General features: G+C 34.9%; 1 protein-coding gene across 1 annotated transcript; it reads right to left on the reverse strand.

Annotated features, from left to right (window-relative positions):
- Positions 1–3,041: 3,041 nt before the first annotated feature.
- LOC120423948 (probable basic-leucine zipper transcription factor Q) lies at positions 3,042–25,655 on the reverse strand. The gene is made up of 2 exons (XM_039587933.2): positions 25,453–25,655; positions 3,042–4,426 (listed from the first exon to the last, which is right to left on the reverse strand). The coding sequence occupies exon 2, from the start codon at positions 4,413–4,415 to the stop codon at positions 3,126–3,128; it is 1,290 nt and encodes a 429-aa protein (XP_039443867.1). The 5' UTR covers positions 4,416–4,426; positions 25,453–25,655; the 3' UTR covers positions 3,042–3,125.
- Between the last annotated feature and the right edge of the window lie 1,937 nt (positions 25,656–27,592).

Genomic DNA, 27,592 nt, shown 5'->3' on the forward strand with positions numbered 1-27,592 from the left:
ACCAAGCTTGATCATATCTGAAAATATGTTTATCGAAAAGATCGAAAGTTTCCTTATAAATTTGTTCAAAGTAGACAAAGATTAAAGTTTTTTTGGTTAAACGAAAGTTTTAATTGTTAAAAAAGATTCTCTCGACCCAATCTGAGTTGAGCAACAATACTTGGAACAAAATTACCACATACCATGAAGACTAGATAATTTGTAATTTTTAGCAGTTTTATAATATTTTTATTTTTCAGGCAATTTATTCGTAAAACAGTTTGATTTTATCGAAGTATGCTACAAAAGTGACACTACTATGCTTGAAAATCAATTGAAAATGCTGACAGGAAAACATTTAGAAAATTTTATTTTTCTCAATTCGTATTTTTTGCAATGCTATAACTACTTTTTTGCAATTCCGTTGTGAAACTACTTACTTTTCCTGTCATTCTTGAACGACGAAATAGCCTACTTTTCTCTACTAAAAATAACATAATCGAATAGAAACACATTTCAAAACAAATGCTAAAAATTTCTGCTATTCAGCACTAAAATGAATGCTAAAAAGTTAAAATTATCGGCACTTCTTTTAAAAGTAATACTTTTCAACACTGTTTTGATTTAAATGATGGATTGACTAAATACATGGACAATAACGTGTTTCATCCAAACAAAAAAGTTCTCAGAATCAGGCAAACCGAGGTTCACCTAGTAGAGGATACCCATAGGGACTCTCATGCCAAACATCAGCCCATTTGGTTGAGAATTGGCCTGTCCCCAGCGGTTTAAAGTTTACATGTAAATTACTATGGGATTTTTGTGCTTTTCTTTCAATCGTTCCTACAGGTCTGGGGACAACATGGATTCACTCGGAATAAAGACAGGTGTGTAGGGGATGGTCCAATGAAGCATCGATTGCATTATTAACACACAATCATCATGTTACGTTATTTAGAATAGTTCAAATTGTTACAGGAACATCAATTATTATAATTTTATTACTTTAAAGAATGATTCTGAGCCAAAACTTGAGTGTATGCTCTGCCACGTGTTCACCGTCTGATATGGGGCGTCGTAATTTTCACTTAGCCATCATAGTATACTAAGGACAATGCGTACTTTTGAAGGATGAATCGTTGATTTTGGAGACATCGGACGTCGATCCAATGCGCACCTTGGGGACAGAATGGACAACCCTTATTCCTTCTGGAATTTGTTCATTGGACCATCCCCTACACACCTGTCTTTATTCCGAGTGAATCCATGTTGTCCCCAGACCTGTAGGAACGATTGAAAGAAAAGCACAAAAATCCCATAGTAATTTACACGTAAACTTTAAACCGCTGGGGACAGGCCAATTCTCAACCAAATGGGCTGATGTTTGGCATGAGAGTCCCAATGGGTATCCTCTACTAGGGGAACCTTGGTTTGCCTGATTCTGAGAACTTTTTTGTCTGGCTGAAACACCCTAATGGACAATTTACTTACAATTACATTAAAAAGGTTTTTTTCGGAATTGCAAAAAAATTTCGTTGGATAAATGTACGACTCGTGCTGAAAAAATTCAACTTTTTGCAACTTGCAAATACTACTACTACTATTTCGAAGTCGAAAACGAAAATTGTAATGATTTGGTTCAGCTATTCAAAAATAAAAATAAATCAAAAGAAATTAATATACTTCGAGTTGTTTTAATAAAAATATTACGTTTTTAACCTGAAACTAGCCTTAAAGTGGTTAACGGTGCATTTTTCCGGAAAAAATACAGAAGAGTATTTTTAGCTAGCAAATTTGATTTTGCCTTAACAATAAAAAAATTAATGTTTTTGCAGTATGTTAGGCCGTTGCAAATATTTTTTGAAGTTTATGTCCCTCGGCTCTGACCAAAGTCATTTGGATGAAAAAAGTGTATTAAAATGCATTTTACACGCGTCCAGTTGCTTTCCAATCATTAGTTTTCAAAATATCGATGTTTTGACGAATTCTTTTTTTCGCGAAAAAAATAAAGGCATATTTGAATCAACAAAACGTTTTGTTGATTAAAAAATCACGATTTTTGTTGAATCAACGCTAAACGTCAAAGCTACTTTTTCAAAACAACAACAGATTTTTGTGAATTGAATTGATTATATTCGACAAAAAATTGTTGAATCAAACCTCGTACAGGCTGATTCTACAACACATTTTTCTGCGTGTGTGATTGTACATTGGTATTTCATAAAAATTTAAAATGTTTTCAAAGGAGTTCAAACATGCTAAATATGAATATAAACGCAGGAAAATGCATTTTAACTGGGTTTTGTTTGATAAAACTTTAATTTTCATTAAAATTTTGAAGTTTTTCGAAAAAAAAATTGTTTTTGCCCTATGATTATTCAGGCCGACTTTGAAAAATATTTGCAACGGCCTGATTGAAAAAAATCTTAATTATGCGAACAAATTTTGTCCACAGTTTGCTTTAGTTTGAATGTTGCCTTTTTTTAAAGAGCAAAAGTTTAAAAATTTGACTTTTTGTAAAAAAAAACAAGATTATTTAAAAAGAGATGTTATTTAAGGATTAAGACTTATTTTTTTTCTAAAATTGTCTCTTTATAATCTACAACTGAGCAGAAAATGCCATCCCAAGTACAAATTTTTAAATATTTTTCCCTAACATTTTTAAATGGACAGCTGCCAAATTTGTATGGATACTTGTATGGACGAACCAAATTGCAATGATGCAAAATGCCTGTTTTGATCATAGGGTAGCCCCTTAAAAAAATCAGCCAACTAAAAAAAAAATACCAATGAAATCCATTTTCAATTGCTCAGGCAATTAAATTTGATTAAACTATTAACATCGTCCGCAATTTTGGACTGCACAGTTCCAAAAAGATTATATTCAGATATCTTGATTTTCTCAATTTCATTTGAAAATTAAGAAATACCATCGGCGTCAATTGCGTCCGAAAATTGAAAACTGACCTGTTACACGATTTGCTCTTAAACACGAGAAGAACCTCCAATTATATTTCTCAGACAAAAAAAACCCATTCGAAGATCCTCTTTTCAATTACAGAAGACCGTGATTTATTTCACTTATTGGATAACACTACACTGAACAAGTACGGATAGTCACAGACAACACTCTTTATAGAACCCACTTAATTTTCATCAACGGCAATCGACTCTTCCTCATCGGAAATCACGTTCAAATCCAACTCGTGAAACTTTCCCTCATCTCCACCACAACCTCCCCCACCGTACTCCTCGTTCGATCCCACCGACTTGCAGTCCTGCTGATCGTCGCTCAGATTCCCGTTCGTCCGATCATCTTCGTCCGCCTTCGTCACGTGGTTCATTTCGCCGTAGATCCGGGGCAAGTTCTGCATCACGTAGTTGGTGTTCTTGATGATGTCGTACTTGTTCTCGGCGAAGTCTCCCAGGAAGAGCGCGGGTGGCGAGTGGGGTTTCGGGGGTTTTTCGTCCCCGTTTGGGAGGGGAGGTGAGGACAGGTTGATGGCGGCGGCGGCGGCCGGGTTGGTGGGTTTGATGGGGAGGTCGCGGGGCTTTGGGACGCTGAAGGCCGAGCCTTGGCGATCGTTGGCACCGATTAGTTTGGAGTGTTCGCTCTTGACCACGGTGGAGTTGTTGTCGGAGGTGGGGGCGTCCTTTTTGCGATCGTAGATGTGGCCCGAGACGCGCAGGTCGATGAAGAAGTGCAGTGGGTCGATGCCGTACGGAGGGTAGAGTGGGGGGTACCAGACCGGGGGTGGGGGTGGTAGGATGAGGTCTGATGGTGGCATTGAAGCCGTTGAGGGTTCCGGGAGCAGGTTGTTGTTCAGCTGGGACTTTTCGGGGGGAGTTTTAGCAGGTTCCTGGGATGGTTTGAAATTTTCGTTGGTATCTCCGGTGTCGTACTTTGAGGTTATGTTCCTCGTAAAAGCAGACAACTTGTTGGTCAACTCCAACGGTTTCTCCGGAGTGCCAGCGGGTTTATCTTCCGACTCCTTGAGCTCCTTCAGCGAATCCGGGTACAGCCGATGCTGCGACCAGGATCTTTTACGAGGTCTCCTCGTGTGCAGTGGCAGCGACTGAGTCTGAGCTTGGGCCTGCTCTCGTTGCTGCTGCTCCCGTTGCTGTTGCTGCTGATGATGCAGTTGTTCAGCATTCCGTAAGCTTTCGTTCCGCTTATTAGCCACCAAGGAGCGCAGCATTTCGCTGAAGAAAAAGTTGTGCGGTCCGATGGCCGGCGAAAACATGTACGGTGGATTGGCGGCCATCAGTTTGGTGACAAACTCCGAGTTGCGATAGTCGTTTGGTCCCAGCCGGGGCTTCTGTTGTTGCTGTTGTTGCGGTTGAGTCGAATCCGACTGCTGCTGCTGTTGCTGGAGTTGTTGCTGTTGTTGCTGTTGCTGCTGCTGGGACTGTTGAGTTTGAATCTCTTCCGTCATTTTGGATTGATCTGAAATCGAGAATCGAATGGAAAGATGGAAAGATTATACGCGACTCGATCCAGAATTGGAAATTTAATTGAATTCGATGAACGTGGGCGTTTCCCCAATGTTTTGAGTTAATTTAAATATAGAATAGAGTTGATGCCGACGGGCGAGGGAAAACTTTGCACATGTGCGATATACTGAAACAACGAGTACAATTGAGTTTCCGGTTTTGGCACCATATATGTTTTCACATTCAAGGGAAACTCGATGTCTATCGTGAGTGGTGGAATAATTATTTGAACGAAAAAGTTTTCATTCGTTTACCAAAATTTTGTAAATTAGTTTGATGCTCGTTCTTGTGAACTGTTTCTGTTACATATTTTCAAGCGTTTTAATTTAAGCAAATGAATTTGAATCTTGTCAAATGAGCTTGACTATTTGATGACTCGATGTAATTTAACTTTTGAATATTTTTACTTATTGAAAAATTATTCGCAAATCAGATCCAACGTCACACCAAAAAAGATTTCGGAAATTTCTTCATGCACAACTTTTTTACTGACATCAATGTTTTCAGCTTGTTCATGCCGTTCACTTGTTATTTTAAAGTGAAAAAATTATTAATTTCAATAAAACGCTAAACAGATTTTTTGTTTGAAATACTGATAATTCACTTTTACCGAAAACCATGCCAACAAACACAATTTTATTTAACTTTTTTTCTGATTCTACTTATAAAGTGTACTGATTATTATAAAGTATATTATATTTTTCTATTATTTTGTAACATTTTGTAACCTGAACTACTGCTTAATTTTTCAGTAACTTTTCTGTAAACAGTAATTCCAAAATATTATTTTTTTTGTATTAATTTTAAGCAGATTTGTCGTGAAATTACAATGTTTAACGTTTTTTTAATTTCCTTAGAGATAAACTTGAGAAAAAGTAAAAAATCTGTTTGGCTTTTTTTTTATTGGTGAGAAGGGGATAGTTAAAAAAAACCTTAAAAGATATTCAAGTATTCAGACTTAAAAAAGATTATTTTTTTATGTATCAGTAGAACATCATACCTTTTGATTTTTTAGTAGAATAAAGCCATTGCAAATATTTTTTAAAGTTTATGTTTATGTTTATGGACCAACATATTTTTTCAAAAGCAGATGGAAACGGAAGTCTAATCAACCAAAAACAATTTGAATTATATTTTTCATATTAACCATGTTTTGGATATATTAAAATCATTTAGATTTTTGTGAAATGCGATTTTACGGAACCTCAACAAGTTTTTTTTCGCGATTATTTTTCCTTCAATACTTGGATTTTATGAAAACTTGTGATGGCAAAACAACTAGACATTTAATTGTGTATATATTTTTTATTTTTTTGCCCCTCCCTTGGCATTGGCCGGAGTCGAGGGACATAAACTTAAAGAAATATTTGCAACGGCCTGATAATATTTTTATATAACTTTTTGCCTACTGCTTTCTTGGATATTTTTAAGCTATGGGTAGTTCTCCGCCAACTCACACAACAGTTGCCCCGACCCCTCTTCGATTTGCGTGAAACTTTATCCTAGGGGGAGAGGGGGTAAAATGCACCCCCTAAGGGAACACTTTGATTTCTCAACCATAACAGCATTACTGTGGAAGAATTTTGTTCGATGTTCTAAAACAACTATTATTCTTCGTCATCCATGTGAAAAAAGTCTTAGAAATCCTCAAAATTGTTCGAAAATATCAAATTTCTAAAAACATTTTTGATTCATTTCAAACAACCATGCGGGGCAATATGCACCGCAACATTGGGGCAAAATGCACTACAACAACGGGGCAAAATGCACCACAACATGGGGCAAAATGCACCGGGTAAAATCAGTTTTCACTAGTCACCACTAGATGACACCGCTGTTTTTACTAAGGAGCTTCACAGCGGTGCATTTTGCCCCGACCACGCTTTTTGCAGAAAATTTAATAAAAAATGCATTTTTTGATGTTTTTGGACTCATCTATCTACAGAATATTGAAGATTATGGCAAAAACTATTTACCTCAACACTTACAATATCAATAAATGCTTTTTATATTGTCCAAAAATCATAATGAAAGTGCAAAGAAAATTAGATGAAAACACAACATTTTAAAGTTTTGCAAATAACTTGAGCTGTTTTTATACTGCGATGCTCAAATTTTTCCAGCATGGTTTAGCAATGTTAAGCTTCCAATTTCTATGATTTTTCCCCGGAAAATTCTTCCAAATACCGAGAAAAGCAGGGGGTGCCTTTTGCCCCGGGGGTGCATATTACCCCCTCTCCCCCTAAATGGTAACTTTTGTCCCTGATCACGAATCCGAGGTCCGTTTTTTGATATCTCGTGACGGAGGGGCGGTACGACCCCCTTCAATTTTTGAACATGCGAAAAAAGAGGTGTTTTTCAATAATTTGCAGCCTGAAACGGTGATGAGATAGAAATTTGGTGTCTAAGAGACTTCTATGTAAAATTAGACGCCCGATTTGATGGCGTACTCAGAATTCCGAAAAAACGTATTTTTCATCAAAAAAAAACACTAAAAAAGTTTCAAAAACTCTGCCATTTTCCGTTACTTAACTGTAAAAAAATTTGGAACATGTCATTTTATGGGAAATTTAATGTACTTTTCCAATCTACATTTTTTCATTTAGAACAATTTTTTTCATTTTAACCCCTTCCCGCCCAGAGCAAAACCGAGATTTTTTACGTTTTTCACCATTACTCGTAACTGGATCGACCAAATTGGATAAAATTTTAATGGTTCTAGTAGTTAACATTCTATATAAACTAACGCAGGTTGAAACAGGATGAAAAAAATGCATGGTTGCAGAGAAATTTAATTTTTAAGACAAAAATAAGTGGTGCTCTGGAGTAGCCATGGGCGTTAGAGGGTTAAAATTTCGTGTTTTTTCTAACTTTGCATGGTTATTTTTTTTTAGTATAACAATGTTCTACAAAATTGTAAAGCAGACAATTAAAAAATATATATATAAACATCAGGGATTTGCTTATAAACTTCACGAGTTATCGCAATTTTACGAAAAAAAGTTTTAATATTCTTATTGACATGTTAATAAAAAAACAAAAATATTTTTTTGTTGCGGTTTTTGTGACATGGAAAGACAGTCAAATTTCATGTTTTTTGCGTTTCTAAATTAAAATCTCGCCTTCAGACAAAAAACGTATCAGATGACAGACTTTTATTGTACTCAGGGTTGCCAGGTTGCCAGATAAATCTGGGAATGCCAGATTTTCAAGTGTCAGCCGAAATAACGAATCATCATTCTCTGTGCCAGATTTTGGCAGATTTTTCATTTTCTGACAATTTTGAACAACTTTTTGACTAAAATGAACGAGTTTAATAAAAAATGCGGAAATTTTTTAAATTCAATCAATAAAAATGAAAATGTCAATTCAAATTAGTTTAGGCAGAAACATCAATAAAACCATTTAATTAAAAAAGAAACCTTTTAAAATTTTCATCTGCTGGATTTTTCAAGATTTTTATCGGTCCTTTGCCAGATTTTTCAATTTTGACCTTTTGCAACCTTGTGTAGGGTAGAGTAGTCATCAATGAGACACGGGGAACAATGATAAAATGGCTCTCACAAGTCGTAGTTTCAACCAATCTGGCTCATATTTGGGGAAAAGGTGTGTCTACTGGGTACACGTCTGCCATAATAGTGGCTTTGGTTATGGACGCTCCCTTGCAAAGTTATTCATAAATGTTTGATTCTGGGGTGTAAAAGTAAATTATGGACAAAAAATACTTTTTCGCTCGTAGGCTGCCATTTACACCAAAGTTAATATTTCTTCAAATTTCTTTCGACGTTCCATAGGGATTGAGTTGGGCTACAATGTCCTTTCATTAGATTTGGCAAAAATTTAGAATATACCCAGAATCCAGGGCTGTCTCATTGTTCCCCACTCATTTCAGCCCATGGGTAACAATGAGACACTTTGATTTTTCTTCATTAAACTTTTCAAAATCTATGGAAATCTTTCAAAACATGAATTAAAAGTGATTTTTAGCATATTTATAGAGTTTTAACTTCATTGAACCAAAAATACAAATTATTTGGTATAAATATATGGATTTTACAAAATTTAAATACTTTTTAGTATAACTTTTGTTAATTAAAGTTTCATGTTGGCAAAATTGCTCTAAAATGTTCAAGGCAAGTCACCTGTAATGGAACAATACAAAAACATGATGTTTTACTAGAAAATTTTTGATTTTCGTAGAGTGTCTCATTGTTTCCCAGCTGTCTCATTGTTCCTACCGAGTGCGTTTAAAATGAGACAGTTGAATAACTCTGGCTGTAGATGTTGGATCGATCTCATATTTTGGTCAATGTTAGAACACATTAAAAGAAAGAAAATGCAACAAAAAGCTCATTAAAACATGCTGATGAAAAAATTAGAAAAATCATTGAAAGATGAAAACCAAAAGTGTCTCATTGATGACTACCCTGCCCTACTTCTTTTTAAAGTTAAACTTTAATCCATATTTTCCTGACTCAATTTAAAAAAAAACATTTCAACAGTATTTCTCAGTCTTGACTTTTAGCTTTCGAACAAAGTTTGAATTTATTTATTTGTGTTAAGGTTACTCCATTATTACAGGATACTTTTTATGAGATTATAACAAGTTGATTGTGAGAAATCAAAGAAATTATTGGAATTTATGTGTATGTAATTCTTTTCTTATAATTTCGACTTTCGTCCTGCATTAATTAAAGACTTTTGCCTAAAAAATGAATGCGCTTCTTTAACATGTAAGCTCATAAAGCATACAAAAATTAAATTTCGAATTTAGCGTATCTTCTCAAAAGGCCATAAAAAAGGACCCATGGCACACAGGATCTTTCGAAACAGAACCTTAGAAATAGTCTTCACTTTAATTTTTTGATAACTTTTATTCTAAACTGGTTTAAAAAGTGTTCAAAAAAGAAGTTTAAAACTAATCTAACTGTTCACTGCTGAACCATTTCAATTTTTTTTATATAAACGCTCATTTTTCAGTTTCTTCAATATTAGATTGAAAGATAATATTTGTAAATATCCTATCTCCACATTTAGAATTTGAATAGTGAGAAATAACATTACAATATTATAAAAAAGTCCTTTGATTCGAATCGGTACAGATCAAAGCATGAATGTTTTAAATGCAAACAATAAAATGGCCAATTGACCCCACAATTCCGGTCAAACTGCTTTTTTTCATTGAAAACAATGACCTCCAAATTGGCTTCCTTCAATCGCGGCCCACTCCTGCCCCCAAAACAAGCCCGTAATTGTCAGGACGAAATTAAAGCTCATTAAATTCCTGGCAGCCAAACAATGGAATGATTCCCCCAAAGGTGGGGGGTTCTGATTTCACAACAGCTCCACTGATAAGCATCGACACGAGGCCGCGCCACTTTTGGAGGGGGAGGTTGAAAGCACGTTTCAGCTCAAGCGAAAATAATTAACTCCAAATTAACTCTTGCACAAGCTGTTTCGACGTCGTCGCGGTAATCGTCGCTGGCGCCTTCGTTGAAGTCACCCACCCCCTCTCTCAGCCTACTTTGACTTTTGGGCGTGGGTGGTGTGGAATCTTTCTTGGTTTAAATTCGTTGAGGAAAAAGCGTTCTTCGGCAAACAATTCAACTTGGTTGTTTTATTTCATTTCCCAAAGTAAATAATAAGTTGGAAAATCTTCACCGCAAAACTCAAATTAGCTCATCCCCCAAAAGGCTGGCAGATTTTCCAACCGACGGAAACATTGTCAACATTTTACAACAGCAGAACTCCTGCTTTCCCCACCCAAGTTTCCCCGCCGTTTATGGCGAAATAAGGGAGCTCGTGTTTCAAACTGACGACGTTCGTCGAGCCACGGTGGAAAAGAAAAAGTGGGTGTGGAAAATCCCAAGCTTCGGAATGTTGGACGATGACGACGACGACTACGACGATGGGAAACTCCCACTCGGTAGACGGTGTGGTGCTTGTTGCGGATTTCTTTTTTTGCTCCTTTTGTCGTTGACTTTTTTTTCCTTTCTTTGTACCATCCACACAATATCGAGCGATTTGTGGTATATCGTTGTGATAAGAGCGTTGGATTTGATGCAAAATGTACATATTTGGTTCAGTCTTATTCCTTTAAGGCAATCAAAATGCAAGTATTTTTAAAATAAATTGTTGAAATTACTGAATTGAATATCTTGCTTTTAAACAACAAATAAAATAATTGGTAAATCTTATTTTCAATCATTTTTGTGTGTGCACATCAAATATAAAAAAAACAAAGGAACTTTTTTTTCAATTGCAAATTTTATTCAATGCTTTTGTCTCTCCCTCCTCCATATTCGAAATTTTAACAAAAAATCAAGTTGCAAAAAAATATTTAAATAAAAAATATGTCTTCAAAAATGTATACAACTGTTAGGAAACTTTTTCGAAAATGTTTATTTTTGCATTTTCAATCAAAATGGGCACTTTCGACCTTTTTACAAATTTTGAACTGTGAAAAATGTACGTAATTTATTTTGTCATTAGTTTTCGAAGTTTAATGATGTTTTAATTTTTTCAACATTGGCATAGTATCAATATAAAGATCAATTTGTGATACTTTTTGTTTTAAAATATTGTACTAAGCTTAAAATATGGAATGTCCGTCTTTTTTTTTTTTTTTTTTTTGCAACAATCCTGTAGATTTTTGCAAATTTTATATTTAAACTTTTTTTTTACTGTGTACTGCTCAATTTAATTTAATCAAATTTTACAACAACCAGTCATGAAAAGATCAACAAATGTAGTAATACAACAATTCCATTTGAAAAGAGCCCAAGCCGAAAAAAAAGTTATCCGATCGGGCTTAAATTCCAGACACCGTCAAAACGACATTTTAAAGTTTCATTTAACCTTTTCAAATATTTGGCTAGATTTTTCGGTCTTCATACTATTTGCGTCCAAGGCAGCTATAATCCACGGGGATGCTACGGCTGTCATTTGCATACAATGTCACTGAAGCCTAAAAAGTACCAAAGTTTTGGTGTCTAGTGTCAAAATTATGGGGAGTAATACGACGAAAAGGGCGCAAAATCGAAAGGACGAAAATTATTTTTTTAAATTTTTGTTTTGTTAGTTAAAATGAAATTAAATGTGCACCATTATCCGGGCCAATTTTTATTGGTTTCAGTTAGAATAGACACAAAACAACAAAAATAATTTCCTAATTTGAACTTTTATGTCTAAAAACAGCTGTTCATAAAAGGCTTTCAGGTCGAAAATTTACCAACACATTCAAACCACGGGGTACCATAGAAGTTGGTTTGTTTGACTCAAAAACATGCTTTCTTGTAAACGTAAATGTGGTAAAATGTACCATGCTTCCTCGAAACTGCATGGTGAGCTTCACGACGTCCTAACAATAAGCTATGCCCTGTTCGTGGACTCGCTCTTAAGGTTTCCCAACAACATGGTTGAGCTCACATATTGGTTTAACCGCCTCAAATTGTAGATTAAAATTAAAATTATGATGATCTGTAAGTTCATTGGCCAAATTAGAATTTGCGGAAGACATTTCAGAGGATTTTAAAAACACCTGCTGGGAGGCTTTGTCTGAGACCTGATGCTAGACATATATTGTTGTTGGCGGCATTTTTGGTTTATTTTAATGAAAAGAATCATTCTGAGCAGCCACAGGATTTTTTCCCAAAAAAATAAGATTTATTATATTTTGATTTGTGACCCTCTGAAATGTTAATCCCGAAACAGCGCCACCAAACATTTGGTGGCGGCTTCAGCAAGCTACGTCAGTATCACGGGCCTGCTATAATCGGTTGAAACGGCACGGAGTTATGATTTTTTTGAAAAAAAAAAGTGGTTTTTGCGAAAATTTACGAAAACACCCGTTTTTGGGACTAACCTAGCACGATATAGGTCACCCTAACGGCCAAACAAAAAATACGGGTCTAATTATTTCGGCTAGAGAACCTCCAGAAAAATGTTGAGCCCGATCGGAGAATTTTTTTACGGTTAAGGCTCTTCTCAAATGGAATTGCTGAATAGATTTCTTGCAATTAAAAAATTGTTTATGTTTATGTATGAATCTAAAACAGCTCGGGAGCATGCTGACAGCTCCTATACAAATTGAGAGTACCCTTTTTTGTGGGCCCAGTGGGCCTAAGATAGCGACCTTCGATATTATCTAGCAAAACATTTGAAAATAGCGAATAGTTAAAATTAATATAGTGTTTGCCTTGTTTCGGTTTAAAACGACGAAATAAGCATTCTGGAACATTTTCTTGAAAAACTTAGTCTCGAATAGTTGAAGGGAGCGCCGTCACGAAAAAAAAAATTCCCGTGCAAATTTTGAGTTGCGTATTTAATGGGTGGCCCACTTGCCATCTGTCGGTGGATATGCGCAACTCACGAAAACTGTCATGTTAGGGGACGGCTGATCTAAAAGAACCAACAATTAAAAACAGCACATGGAAGTATATTTTCAGTTTCTGGTTGAAGAAACTTTTTACAGAATGTTTCTACTGAAATTAAAAAAAAAATGATTTTACATCAGGAACTAATCGGGAAATGGAAAAAAATCATCAGGTTCTGTTAAATTTCACATTTTTACAAATTATATTGGTATAATTACTCAAAAAAATGCTACAAAACACAGTAAAAAAAAATCATGGTAATATTACATCTGGGAATTGAATAATTGATATATTTTTTATGTTTGAAAAAAGTGTAATTTTACATCTAAAAATTTATAATTTCAATACTATTTTAATGTTTTGCCACTTGTTCAGTCTAATCTGAGGTAATGTTACATGATAAGAGGGGTAATATTACACCTTAAAAATTTACACAATTTTTTACAACAAATGTAGTAAAATAAAAAATGTGTTTATTAGTTTGAATAAAAATAGCTTTCTTTAGTATTTCAAGTTTCTTTAAAACTTACATTCATAAAACATTTCACTTTAGGTATGCTAAAAAATGTAAATAAATATTCAACTCAAAACTTTTTTTAATTCTTATTTTGGAACGCAAAATCTGCAAAAAAAATCCTCTTCATGCAACAATATTCTAAGAAAAATAATTTGACATAGGTATCTTCTAGAAAATTGAAAACCTTAAAAGGGGGTCCCATTCCCTCAACCCAAACTTTCCAAGCTTCATTGTTTTCCCAAGATCTCCCACCTGCGGGCAAAATTTGGGACGATGCTAAAGTGACAGAAGCAAGAGCGTCACACAATTTACTTTCGATTTATTTCTCGATTAGATAACACATTCCTTCACACTATCTCCATCACCAGCTTCGTTCCAAGGTGTGCAAATAATGGCTTTCCAAGGGAGAGATCCTGCCAGTCCTTTGATTTAGCTTGTCTTCATTATGTTTGCTGACAGTCTATTGCACAGTGAAAATAAAATTAAATCTCTTTATTAGAAAAATGATAAATTTTAATTATCTCTTAGGTTATTGAATATTATTCACATAATTTTGTACATTTTTTGAGAAGTTTGAAATTTTTACTGTGCAACGTTAAGGAGAGAACATTAGAATCTGCACACCATTCATTCTAAGGAGTAGTGTTTTCTTAGCAGGTGCCTTTCTCAACGATTGTCTTCAAATTGTCTCCCTCTGAATAGATGCCTCCCGGGGAAAGAATTCCGGACATGGCACTGTATGGCAGCTGTTGAAGTGATACCTATTCATTGCTATGCAAACAAAACGATTTGGTTCGGGATCGAGTAGTGGAAGGCGATATAGTTTTTAAAGAGAATTGAATAGTTCCGAAAAAGTGATTCAAGCTTTGATTTCAACGTAAGACAATAAAACAAGATTTTTTTCTAAACATTAACAAAATATGTGGGAAATGATGACTTCAGTTATTCTTTGAAGATAATAAAATTCTCAATACTTTAATCCTCAAATAAACCAGAATGACAAATGCCATTTTTCACTCACAATTATCAAATCGACAAACAGAAAAGTTTTCACTGTACTCGCAAACAGCTGTTTGCGGTCGAATTATTTTCCCGCCGTATAACTTGCCGTGAAACTCCAATAAAACTCCAATAAAAAAAAGAGCTCTCACCACGAAGCCCCGGCTCAGATTTGCTCATTCTGCATACAGCTTGCGCCAACCGCTGGGATTTTATTTCCCCAGGATGAATTATTGCTGATGTCTCAAACCCTTGGATTAGTGTCTTCTCCCACTTAAAACAAGTAAAAGAAGACGGGGACAATCCATTCGAAGACGCTAATTTTCTTCAGCATTTGAAAGACTTTGGACAAATTTGGGAATTTTTACACATTTTTTTAAATATTATATTTTTCAATTTGACATTCAATTAATCATAACATATTTTAATTTGTTCAAATAAAAAACATGAAAAATTTTAAATCTCATTTATTTTTCCATTTTACCCCTTTTCTGCACCCCCAAACCATGGTGTGACGAGCAACCCCTTTTTAATCATCATAAATTTTATTTCGCTTCTGCCCGCGAGGAAAAGTTGCAGTTTCGTCTTACAGCGAAAAGCTTCTCGGCGATTCTTTTTTCCCCCTCCAATTTCCACACCGCGGGGGAAAAACTTGCCACGTTAATTGCGGCGCACAGAGCGAGGCGAATTGTCCTCGGATTTTCCAGCCCACCCTCCCCCTTTCAATTTTAAGGGACAGCGAAGAAAGAGTGATGTTTGTTTTCAAGAATTTCTCGGGGGGATTTAAAAAAATCAATTTCCACCATAAATCACCCTCGTCGTCGTCGTGTTGTGGTGAAATCTGCGCCGCGCTCTTCTGGTTGACATTATTATTTTGAGATTACTTATTTTTTTTCGTTGAGTTCATTTTTCTTGAAGATGGAACCCCTTGTGAAGTACTTGACGATGAGCGGGATTAGTGGGGTGGTTAGCGGAAATTGATGACGATTTGGCGTCAAGTGTCTTTATGTAAATTTATGCGCAAATTATTGAGGGGATTCACTGATTTAAAACTTCATTGCAAAGGGATGAGTAAAAAAAATTGTTTATAATTTGTTTATTAATTTAAAGAATTTTGTGCATTTTTAGATACGTTTGTTTTATTAAAATTTTTGTTTTTTTTTCTTGTTTAAGAACTAAAGAAAACCAAATAATAACAGAAAGTTTGTATAACCCTCTAAAAATTCTCCAAAAATTCACCAAAAAACAATTTTTCAACCAATTTATATCTTTAAAAAGTTCCAATGCTCTTCAAATTTTAAAAAATCTCTTGAAATTTTAGAAAATTTAAAGGGTGAAAATTAGGCTTGTTTATGTGACTTTGCCAATGTTTAAAAAAAATATATTTTTTCAGAGATCAACTTTGACTATGCGCCCTCTAACATTTCATAAATGTTATGCATAAATAAGTATGCAGTAATTTTTGTAGTTTCCTAAACTATGCCTTTACGCACTTTTTTACAATTTAAATGATAATGGTATCATTCTATAGTACAAAACCAAAAAGGCAAAAGGTAATGATAGGAGGTGATAGAATGTCAAAAACATCAAAAACAAACATAAACTAAACATGATAAATGCAAATAAAAAAACTAAAAATGAAAAAAAAACCTAAAACAAGAGAAATATTTTTTTTTGTAGAAAAAAAAGTTGCTCAAAATGATCTTCTTAACAAGAGAAAAATAAAAAAAACGAGGATTTTTTGAAAGGTAAAAAAATCTGTTTTTGCTTACAATTTTTAATTATTTTTTTCAAATGTTTGCAACCAAAACCAATGGAAAATGAAATGATTTACTCAGAACTGCAAAAAGTTTCTATTTAGCAAATAAATTGTTTCACTTTTATAATTTGTTTAGATCAAAACAAAAGTCCAACATATTTTTCGATCATGATAACAATATTTTGCAACATTCATTTTTCATGAGGCCGATGCAAATATTTTTTAAAGTTTATGTCTCCCCTCAGGACTTAACAATATTTTTAAAAAAAATCAAAATTTAAATGGAAAAGAAGTTAAATCAACAAAAACAGAAATGTTTCGATACTTAGACATTTTGAAAATTAATGATTGCAAAACAAAAAAATCATTTTTCTTGAATTGTTGGAAGCATGGCTTTTAGTTCTAGTTTTTTTTTTCTATGGCAATAAACATGGAATTTTTAGTCGTCTAAAACATATCCAAAGTAAAAAAAAAACGTTACTATCTTCATGTAAATCCACCACAGGCTTGAAATATAGTGAAACAATTATAAAATTCCTGAGATTTCGTACTTCCTGTTAGTATGCCATCGCTAATTTTTAGTTAGGGGAACGGTATGTAATTCCATCGAGCACCCCCAAGATTTCCGAACTTGTTGTTGAACTCATTTACTATGTTTTCCCAACGTCCTTGAGAACTCTTGAACGCTGGAAAAAGCGCACGTTTTTCTGTTGTTGAACATCTCTTAACCTGTTAGAAATGTGCGTGGTTTAATTAAGTTTTACCAGCGCACGTCCTACTTGCATAGAGAACGTTTGTTGAACATGTCATAAGAACTCTTGACTATAGGATTCTGAACCAGGTTGGATAACGTCGTTAGAACCGTTTAACAACATTCTGCCTTTAAGATTCAGGAGGGAGTTAGGCAAACGTTTTTATAACCGTTCAAGAACATATCATGGCAGACGAGAATGTTAAAAAGGCTTTTCATAAAATACGTCTAAGGTGTTCGCTCAAAAGTTTTTTTTTCTTAATTTAATCCTTTATTTGTGAGTAAAGCCGCTTTACGACACTTTAACTACTAGTTTTTTGTTATTTATTAGTTTGGACAGGGATACGCCATTTATGAATAATAATAATATGAATGATGGATAATACAAAAATATCAACCATAAAAAATCATTCAGTTTCCTAGTTATGCCTTTGGGGATTTTTTTTCAATTATGTTTGAGTGCTAATGAACATCGCTTGCTACTACTACTCTACTACTGCTGCTGGTTCCCGGTGCTGCATTTTCAGTTTTCCTTTTTGATGAAGAATGCTCAGGGCAAGTATCGAACCCAAGATCACTCCAAATGTCAAGTCCGGGCGCGCGTCTGCTTCTTTCCACGAGGGGTTATGTTGGATGAGCAGGCCTAAACGTCAATAAGAAGTCTGCGGTCATCTAGGTTTTACCAAGTTCACTAACAGTTTGCCCAAACTTCTTTCGAACGTAAGCTGTTTCTATTTTTAGAACTATCCTTGCTTGTTTCGTCAACATGTCCTTGCTCGGATTTTAGAACACGAACGCGAACTTCACATAAACAACTTGTTTACGAGAAATCCCAGCCGAAGAGAAAGGTCAAATCTACTATGTTATCACGTTCAGCAAACTGAAATGAAACATCATGTCTGCAAATGTCATTTTGCTTTACGAGTTCTACAAGCATGTTTCATTGAGGTCAGAATAAACTTCAAAATGAACTATTCGTAATCCGTTGCTAGATTTGGCATTTGTGTTACACAGCCATGTTGAACAATGGTTTTTTGATCAAAATGTGAACAATTGACCAAATGTGTTGCCACTTGTTCAATAATTAACGAATAAAAACACTTATGCAGCAATTGTTCAACAAAAAAATAAAGAGCGATGTTTTTCTTGCTACTTGGGCCTAATATTGGCATATCAGCATATTGAAGTTACTGCCATGAGGGCGTTTTCAACTGAAATATAGTAATAAATAGCTCATTCGCAAGCTTCGCAATAGTTTTGTAAAATAAATTGTTAAAATAGTTAAAATCGGCGAATTGGATGGAATTCGCCTGAGATTTCTTAACCTGCCAAACGTAGAGAATTTCTCCTATTTGCGGTGACTAAAATTTTTTTTAGTTAAACTAAAAGCACAAATTGAAAAAAATCTATTTATCAAATTCGATTCCCTAATTTGAAAATGGAAAAATGGATGAATCTGTTTGAACATCATTTTAGGTTATTACACTTTTCGACTATTTCAAGTAGTGGCAGTGCGTGGCCGAATGGTTACGCTGTCCGCTTTGTAAGCGGATGATTCTGGGTTCGATTCCCATCTGCTCCAACCTTCCATCCTTGGTTGTTAGGCCGTTAAGTCATTCCAGGTGTAGGAGTCGTCTCCAAGCCTACTCCGGTGGAATCGCTGGCGGCGGTTGGACTCGCAATCCAAAGGTCGTCAGTTCAAACACTGGGGTGGAAGGTTCCTTGGAGTAGAAAGAGGTTTGGGTGCTCTCCCCATTCAAGCCTTCGGACTCCTAGGTTCGAGCAGAAACTTGCAATAGAGACCACAAAAGACCCGGGGGTCGTTAATGTGGATGGTTTGATTTTTTGAACAAAATGTATCGATATCCAAAATTACGGAGAATTGCTGTCCTTTTTCAGAAATGCAATAAATGGTGTTCAATCCATATAGTTATATTTCTGGAAAAGCCAAATATTTATCATTTCAATGTCAAACATATCATTTTCTAATCGTCCTTCTGCTCGACCTCCCAACACATGTAATGTTTGTTGAAATTTCCACCGTAATTTTGTCATAAAATAAAGCCTGCCCTTTTCTAACCTGTCCCCATTATCCACCCTCGAATCACCAATTCCCAAAACGCATCAGCCTGGAATCCAGCCATGATTTATATGTGAACACGCTCTGACATCGATACCGTTCTAATCGAGCAAAGGGGTTAACGCGTATGTTATCGCACACTCTCGTGCCGCATTTCCCCCTATTCGAAAAATGGTAACCTTTCCCTCCCAACTAAACTACCGTCAAACTCTCTAATTCTAGGCTCTCAATCATTGGCACCCCTTTTTTGACGCAATTTGTAGCAAATACAAGTTGAACTGTATGTTTTTTGCGTTTACTGACTGTCGATGATGGTGATGATGATGGGGTGAACGAGATATTACATCGGAAAAATTTGAGTTTTATTCGCCCACAATCGACTGGGTTTAGTGGTTTTATGTTTTATGGCATTAGGGATGTTTAAAAATTGTATCCGGACAATTTTAATAGAAAGATTTCTACAAGTTATTTTTAATTTTGCTGATATTTAAAATAAAATAGATTTCTCTAACAAATTTTTGATCAACCCACTTCTTAAAAATCATTTAAGTTGCGAATTCGGTTACCAAAATTTCAAATAATTTCATAAATGGGATGCTGCAATCCACTTACTCACTCACACACGCAATCACTCACGTGATCACATAGTTCAACCTTTGCACCCTTTTTTGGGCACCTCCTCGTCTCACAAAGCCAAAGGATGCTGCATCCGCAGAGAGGGGTTGTAATCAACAGTGTACTGACGAGCACGTGGTCCGTCGGCATGGCACGCAGTACGAGGTCCTCGAAAAACGGCCTCCACAGGAAATTCGTTCAATGTGTATGTGAGTGTGTGTGCTGTGCACTTTTGTTATTAGTGAATGATGAATTTTAATCGCATCAGACTAGCCTACCCCCACCACCCTCAGGTACCACCCTATTTCCCTTAGGGATGCTGCTGCTGCGCGCTCATTCATTTCTGATGATTGACGTGGCGTCCATCACATTGTTGCGTTGCTGGAGGATGGTCGCCGATGGTAGACTAGCGATAGCGAAATGAACCATTAGCTGGTGGGAAAACATTTGGGGCTGCTGGCCGGCGGTGATGATGATGAAGTAATTGAATTAAAATTTGGTGAAAAGTTGCCTACGGAAGTGGACCCACATCAGGGGGAGGGGTTTAAATATAGACGAGCTTGTGGTGATGCCCTTCGAAAGGCCTACGTGGAGATTGAAATAATGGTTGCTCTTGAAATAGTTGGAAACTGTAATCATTGACTTTGTTGGTTGAAAAACATTACTTAAAGGTTATTTTTATGTGTTTTTATACCTGAAGCCGAATTTATCAAATTATTATGATATCATTCTATAGCAGAAAATAGGGAAAAACATGCAAAAAATAAAATAAAAAATGGCCGTAAAAATATGAAGAAAAAAACAAAATCTGGAAAGCAAAAGATTATGTTAGGAGATGGTAAAGTAAGCCAAACACTATTAACCATTAACTGAACAAGATAACTCAAATTAAAATACCGTAAACTGGGGTGACTTTGATAGCCCGGGGTGACATTGATAGAAATTTGATTTGACCACTAATTTTGATACATCTAATGTAACAGTCACATTTTTGCATATATGTTCGATAATAAGCTATCCCTTAATGCTTACATACTCAAAATTCTCAAAAATGTTTAGATATTAATTTGACGGCATTTGAAAAACCTATCACCCCGGGCTATCAAAGTCACCCCAGTTTACGGTACTAGAAAACAGTCATGCTTTTGAACGGGTTCTCCGTTCGTTCAAGTTCACACAGCAACACGAAAAATAACAGCTCTGAGAACGAACGCTCGTCTCTAAGAAACGTTCGTTCAGTAGGCCTTTTTGAAACGAACGGAGAACCCAGTTCAGAACTTCAACATTTTCCTTTGATAAGACCTCAGTAGACTAGCTAAAGTTCATTGACTGTTAATCATCCGTTTACATATCAGTACTGCTAGTTTAGTGGTAACAATTAGGTTTAGAAATCAGAGGTATTGAGTTCGAATCTCTTTTTTCCTGAACTAGAAAAAGCATTGATTTTTTTTTTAAATCACTGTGGCAATAAGTTTTCGTCTCCATTTTAGATGGGGTGTTTTTTGCTTTTTTAAATTTCATATAGTCTCCCTAGCCTCCCAGCTGGAGTGTCCCTTGATTTGTATAAAACAAGCCTTACCCGACAAACTTCGTTCTGCCTTTTTTTCGTTTTTTGACGTTTTTTTGCTTTTTTTGCTTATCCAGCCTCCTGTGATCAAAATTTGATTTTACGTAAATTTTCCCATACAATTTGCCGATGCTCCGGAATCGGAAAATTGATTCGGCGTAAAACCTAATGGCTCCTGCGCGGTGGGTTCAGTTCGTTATGAAGAAAGAGAACGAACGCAGAACGGGTTCCGTTCAAATTGCATTACTGCTAGAAAATAAACTGGAAAAAAATTAAACAAGAGAAGAAAAGTTTTTTGTTGAACAAAAGTTGCTCAAAATTAAATGGGACAAATACAAAAATTCGAAAATAGAAGAATTATCAATAGAGGGTTAAGGTGTTATTTACTTATAAAATAAAACAATATGTTTCTAAATATGGTCACACTTCAAGGGTCTTTCTATCACTTTTCAAAGTCTCATTAAAAAATTGTATGATTATTCTAGAGTAAATTTCCAAAACAACCTATCCATCATGGGTTTCCTATGCAGATAGGACCTTTTGAAACAAGCTACAAACAATTTAACAAAGCGATCTGTCAAACTTGCAACGCTTTTTTTCGGAACAAAAACTTTATTTAAGAATGTCGCGAAATCTCGAAATTCGATGTACCTATTTACCTAATATTAAGCGTGAAGACTCTTGAGGCATATATCTTATGCTTGACGTAGCCAGAAGTTTTTAATTCTGCTCTTCTTTACCACCAAAATGTGCTGATTTGACTAACGCAATGTTGAAACATACATCGTGGCACATGTTTTGAAATTGACAAATTTGGGTCAATTTTAGTCCAAATACGATCAAATTTAAAATGGTGATCTTTTGAAAATGTATATTTTAAGACCATTAAAATAGACTTTAAAAATCCAACTTGAACTCATACCAACTGATTAAAATGTGACCAATTAACATCTGTTTAAGAATCTTGCCTTGAGTGTTTTTTTTTCTATCACTAAAGTTGTTTTTTTTTACAAAATAAATATTTAAATATGTATTCGGTTGGATTCAACGCAATGGAATCATGAAATAAGAAATTAGAATTGTTACCTGTTATCCAAAATTTAGAGACATTTTTGGCTAAAAAAACACATATTCTAATACTCTTACCACAAAATTGTTCAAGCGATCCAGGCATTCAGATTTAAAAAGTAATAGTATTTTCTTGGTTTCTTTTCTCTTGATTACTCTTCTTTTAGTTATAATGAACACTAAACAATAATTTGACACTCAATTTCAATTTGCAAAATCTGCAACAGCAGATTTTTTCTCATCAACAATTCGTAATAAAATTTAATGTTTGAAAAAACTTTTTCATTCTGTTATCACGAATTTAATTTAGTTTTATGCTCTGTTAAATGTAACTATTTGAATTAAGTGTTTAAGCACAATACACTTTTTTTAAACAATATTTGAAGCATAAATGCTAACAAATTCTATGATTTCTCGATTAAATTTTCAAAAGGCCCTATCTGCATAGGAAACCCATGAGGGATAGGTTGTTTTGAAAATTTAATCTAGATTTGATGGAAAATATTTTATCAGTCAAGTTTCATCAATGTTTTCAATCTGTTATTCAAAATTTCGAAATTCACATAAAACTTTTTAATATCCTCTTCTGATAATAATTAGAAAAGCAGCATTGGAAAAATATGCCTGAAAAATTTAACATTGTTTGAACAAGTTTCGATACTAAAATCTAGTTTTGCAATGAGTTGCTTACAACATTTTTTGCAATTCCGAAAAACGCTTTTTGAATGACATTTTTGTCAAACATCCATGTATTAAGTTTTTTCACCGTTCAAAACAAAAAATATTGAAAAATGTTACTTTTCGATATGAGTGTTGAAAAGTTCAACTTTTCAGCACCCATTTCTGGTATTGAAAGCTATTAATTTTCCATTATGTTGTTTTTGGTAGAGAAAATTAGGCCATTTCGTCGCTGGAGAATGACAGAAAAAGTAAGACGGATTTGGAAAACATCTATTTGTACAGTCCAGACTCGATTATCCGAAGTCCTCACAAAATTTAACTTCTGATAATCGATACTTCGGAAAATCTTCGGAAACAACAATTGTTATTGAAAAAACTAACTTAATCCACCGATGTGGTTGATGCCTTCCTTACTCTTTTCCAACAATGGGTGATATGTTATATGATGGGTTTGGACACAAATTTCGTATAATTTCGTTAAGTTCCGGAATACAAAAAACACACATATCACTCAAGGGCTCATAAGTGGCATCATAAGTGGTCAAAGCTTGAGACAGGGTTGCCAGATTATTAATGTTTCAGATTCGTTGGAATGGTCTTTCGATTACCTTACCAACGATGAGTCTGATGATGGATCCGGACATTGTTTACATACATTTAAGTGAGATCCGGCTACCAAAAAGTACATAAATATCACTTAAGTGGTCAGAACTCGAGACAGGGTTGCCAGATCTTCAATGTTTTGGACTCGTTGGAAAGGTCTTTCAATTACCTTACCAACGTTGGGTCGGATGATGGATCCGGACATTGTTTACATCCATTTAAGTGAGATCCGGCTACAAAAAAGTACATAAATATCACTTAAGTGGTCAGAACTCGAGACAGGGTTGCCAGATCTTCAATGTTGTGGACTCTTTGGAAAGGTCTTTTGATAACCTTACCAACGTTGGGTCGGATGATGGATCCGGACATTGTTTACATCCATTTAAGTGAGATCCGGCTACAAAAAAGTACATAAATATCACTTAAGTGGTCAGAACTCGAGACAGGGTTGCCAGATCTTCAATGTTGTGGACTCTTTGGAAAGGTCTTTCAATTACCTTACCAACGTTGGGTCGGATGATGGATCCGGACATTGTTTACATCCATTTAAGTGAGATCCAGCTACAAAAAAGGACATAAATATCACTAAAGTGGTCAGAACTCGAGACAGGGTTGCCAGATCTTCAATGTTTTGGACTCGTTGGAAAGGTCTTTCGATTATCTTACCAACGATGGGTCTGATGATGGATCCGGACATTGTTTACATACATTTAAGTGAGATCCGGCTACAAAAAAGTACATAAATATCACTTAAGTGGTCAGAACTCGAGACAGGGTTGCCAGATCTTCAATGTTTTAGACTCGTTGGAAAGGTCTTTCGATTACCTAACCAACAATGGGTCGGATGATGGATCCGGACATTGTTTACATACATTTAAGTGAGATCCGGCTACCAAAAAGTACATAAATATCACTTAAGTGGTTATAACTCGAGACAGGGTTGCCAGATTATCAATGTTTTGGACTCGTTGGAAAGGTCTTGAAATAACTTAACTAACGATGTATAATATAATGATGTTTGGTTCAGTTTACTGCCATTTATTCGACATCTAAAAATATGCGAAAACACATTTTTATACATAACTTTTGAACTACTTATCGAAACTTCAAACAATTCAATAGCACCGTATAGGACCCTAAACCAAGTCGAATGCAACTGGTTTGGTCAAAATCGGTTCAGCCAGTGCTGAGAAAACTGAGTGACATTATTGGTCACATACACACACACATACACACAGACATTTGTTCAGTTTTCGATTCTGAGTCGATATGTATACATCAAGGTGGGTTTTCGAGCTTTAAATAAAAAGTTCAATTTTAGAGCAGGATTATAGCCTTACCTCAGTGAGGAAGGTAAAATCCGTCTCAAATTTTCTTGAATCTTTATTATAAAAAAGTTATTTGAATCCTGATCACAGCCACTACTTAAAACACTATTGTTCTAAATTATGAAATTTATTAATAGTTTATGAATCGTTATTTTCTTCAAAGTATCAGCAATTAGCAATTTAACTATCTTCTATCGTTGGAACAAGACATTTTTAACATTTTTTTTTGGTTTGATTGAATTCAAATCATAGTTTTGAAAAGTTATTTTTTCGTAATTTAATTAAATAGGATTTTTTTTTATTTTCTCTCAATCCAGTAGAAAAAAAACTGAAAATGGCTAAAAAATATTTTAATAATAATATTTTTTTCTGTTTAATTCCGATGAATCAATATTTTAACAAGTCGCAATGTTTTTTAAAGTGATCAATATTTTTCCTGATATCGGAAGTATAGTTTTTCTGTAAACGATTGTTTTTATTTGAACTATTTTTTGTTGTTCAGGGTTTTACATTCGTAAAAGTTTTAAAATATGTTATACACTTTTTAAAGAAAATATTTCAAACAAATCCTTATCACATTTTATGCATCAAATTTTCCCGCCGCTTCTCACTTGTCGCAGTATAAAAATCACTCACTTGATGTGCAGCAGCAGCACCACAACCACTTGTTCCGCCGTTATGAATCACACTGACCGTTCAAACTCCGTTCCGTTCACACCACCCACCCTCCGTTTGCCGCCAAAACCTGCCAGCCCAGAATCTGTCCCCACAATCACTTGCAAGAATTTTGCGCCCCGTCAGCAATCGAGAGATTTTCCGAAAACGCTTCCGAACCGCTTCGTTGCACAGTTTAAAATGAAATGAATCTCCAGCTCAGACTTAAAAACCAACAAACCGCAATCCTAACGGGAGCGCGTGCCACCCCCCGAACTCCCAGGATGTTCTGTCCCTACCCCTGAAAAGGATATGCAAACGTAGCAGGCCGCGATGCGCTCTTCCAACAAACGGTGTTTCTCGCTTGCTCTCACGAAAGAGGGAGCATGAGCCTGCTTGGATTGATGCAGGATACTCCAACGGGACTCGGAAAATTGCGGCGAGGGATGTCGTTCTTCATTTTTAAAGCATTTTTTAAAAGATTTTTGAAACAAATTTCGTGTATTAGTTGAATCATAGCTTTTCCCTAATTAAATCAAAAATCCAAATCTGATTTTTTTAAACTATTTCTTCAAAAGAAGTAAAAAAGGTATTTTTAATCACCCCTAAAACATCCAAATCATAAGGTGGAAAGGAAAAGGGGTTGGAAAATCACACCGGCAAACATGTAAAAAAAAATCTCACCACCCACAGAACACAACTCTCACCCACCCCACGGAAAACTTGTTGTCAACTCACTCGCTCTCGTCCTCACTCGTTTGAATGTTATTGTCATTCTGTTGCGGTGGTGGTGATGGCAGTAGGCGCGCAATGCAGAGAGGACGGAAGCTGGCAGCATAGAACGTCATCATCGGCATCGGCCATCATTAGCCAGCGCTTTTCCTTGACGGATGGATGATGCCACAGCAGCAAAGTTAGCCATGGAAAGTTGTGTGTGGTGGAAATCATGGAGTTGAGCGACGTCAATCAAAGTGTGCTCTTGTGGGTGGGAGTAAAAGAAGAGACAATTTGTTTGCAGATTTGTTGGCTGGTTGAGGGTTGAGTTTTGGGCACTTCAAAGAATAATTTATGGTTTTTTTTTTATTTCTTTCTGATTCACATTTTTATTTTTTTAAGTATTAAATTTCAATAGTTCCAAAAAATACTTTTTTTTTATGGAGTTGTACATTTTATTTATTTAAAAAGATTTTTACCTCAATTTTGTAACATTTTCTTTAAAGAAATTCTAGATTTCTATTATATTATTTTGTTGTACTAGAACAAACAATATTTTAAGCTAATTTTATTTCTGATTCTCAAATCAATTATTTAATGAAAATTGATTGATTTTTTTTCTCCTGATTCTTCATATTTAAAACTCTTTTGATGTCAGATAATTTCATGATATTTATCATGTTTAATTTCTTGACTTTAAAATCCTTTCAATAATTTCATTTCAGACCTGTATTTAAGAGCATGAACATTTCATGGAACTCAGAAAAACCATTCTTTTGTACCAATTTCTTGCGATAAAATAGAAATTAATAATTATTCCAACGATTTAAATGGCAAACGAATTGAACATATTTTGCAGAAATTATATTATATTGTACATTAGAAAATAATCAATAAAATTGTTGCATAACTCAAATATTTCTTTTTTATCTTGTTTTTCTAAAGAGCACACTGAATACTTTCTTAGAATATCAATGAAATAACCCTTTTGATATGCTTTGCTGTTATTGCTCTACAACTTCCTGGTCATTTTCTCAACTTATCGAAAAAAAAATATATTCAGGGATTGACAATCATGAACACTATTTAAGAAAAACCAAAGACTGGAATTTTTCAGCCAAAATTAAACTTTGAGTGGCAATATGAACGCGGTGCACTTTTTTAAAAATAATTGTACAGTACTTTTCGATTGCAAATTTAATTTAACATTAGAAATTTAAGTCAATAAAATTTCGAATTTTCCAAAAAAAAAACACTTTTTTTATCAAAACTCATGGCTTGGCTGTAACACTTGTGTCAATACTTTTCTATAGTTCAAAAGTTGAGGTTTTTTGTCCCCTAAACATAACAAAAAAAATCAAAAAAAATCAATAATTACGTACCATTTTTGTATGAACAGTTGCCAAAA

Source organism: Culex pipiens, chromosome 3 (assembly GCF_016801865.2).
Source record: "Culex pipiens pallens isolate TS chromosome 3, TS_CPP_V2, whole genome shotgun sequence".
In the NCBI taxonomy this organism is placed as follows: domain Eukaryota; kingdom Metazoa; phylum Arthropoda; class Insecta; order Diptera; family Culicidae; genus Culex; species Culex pipiens.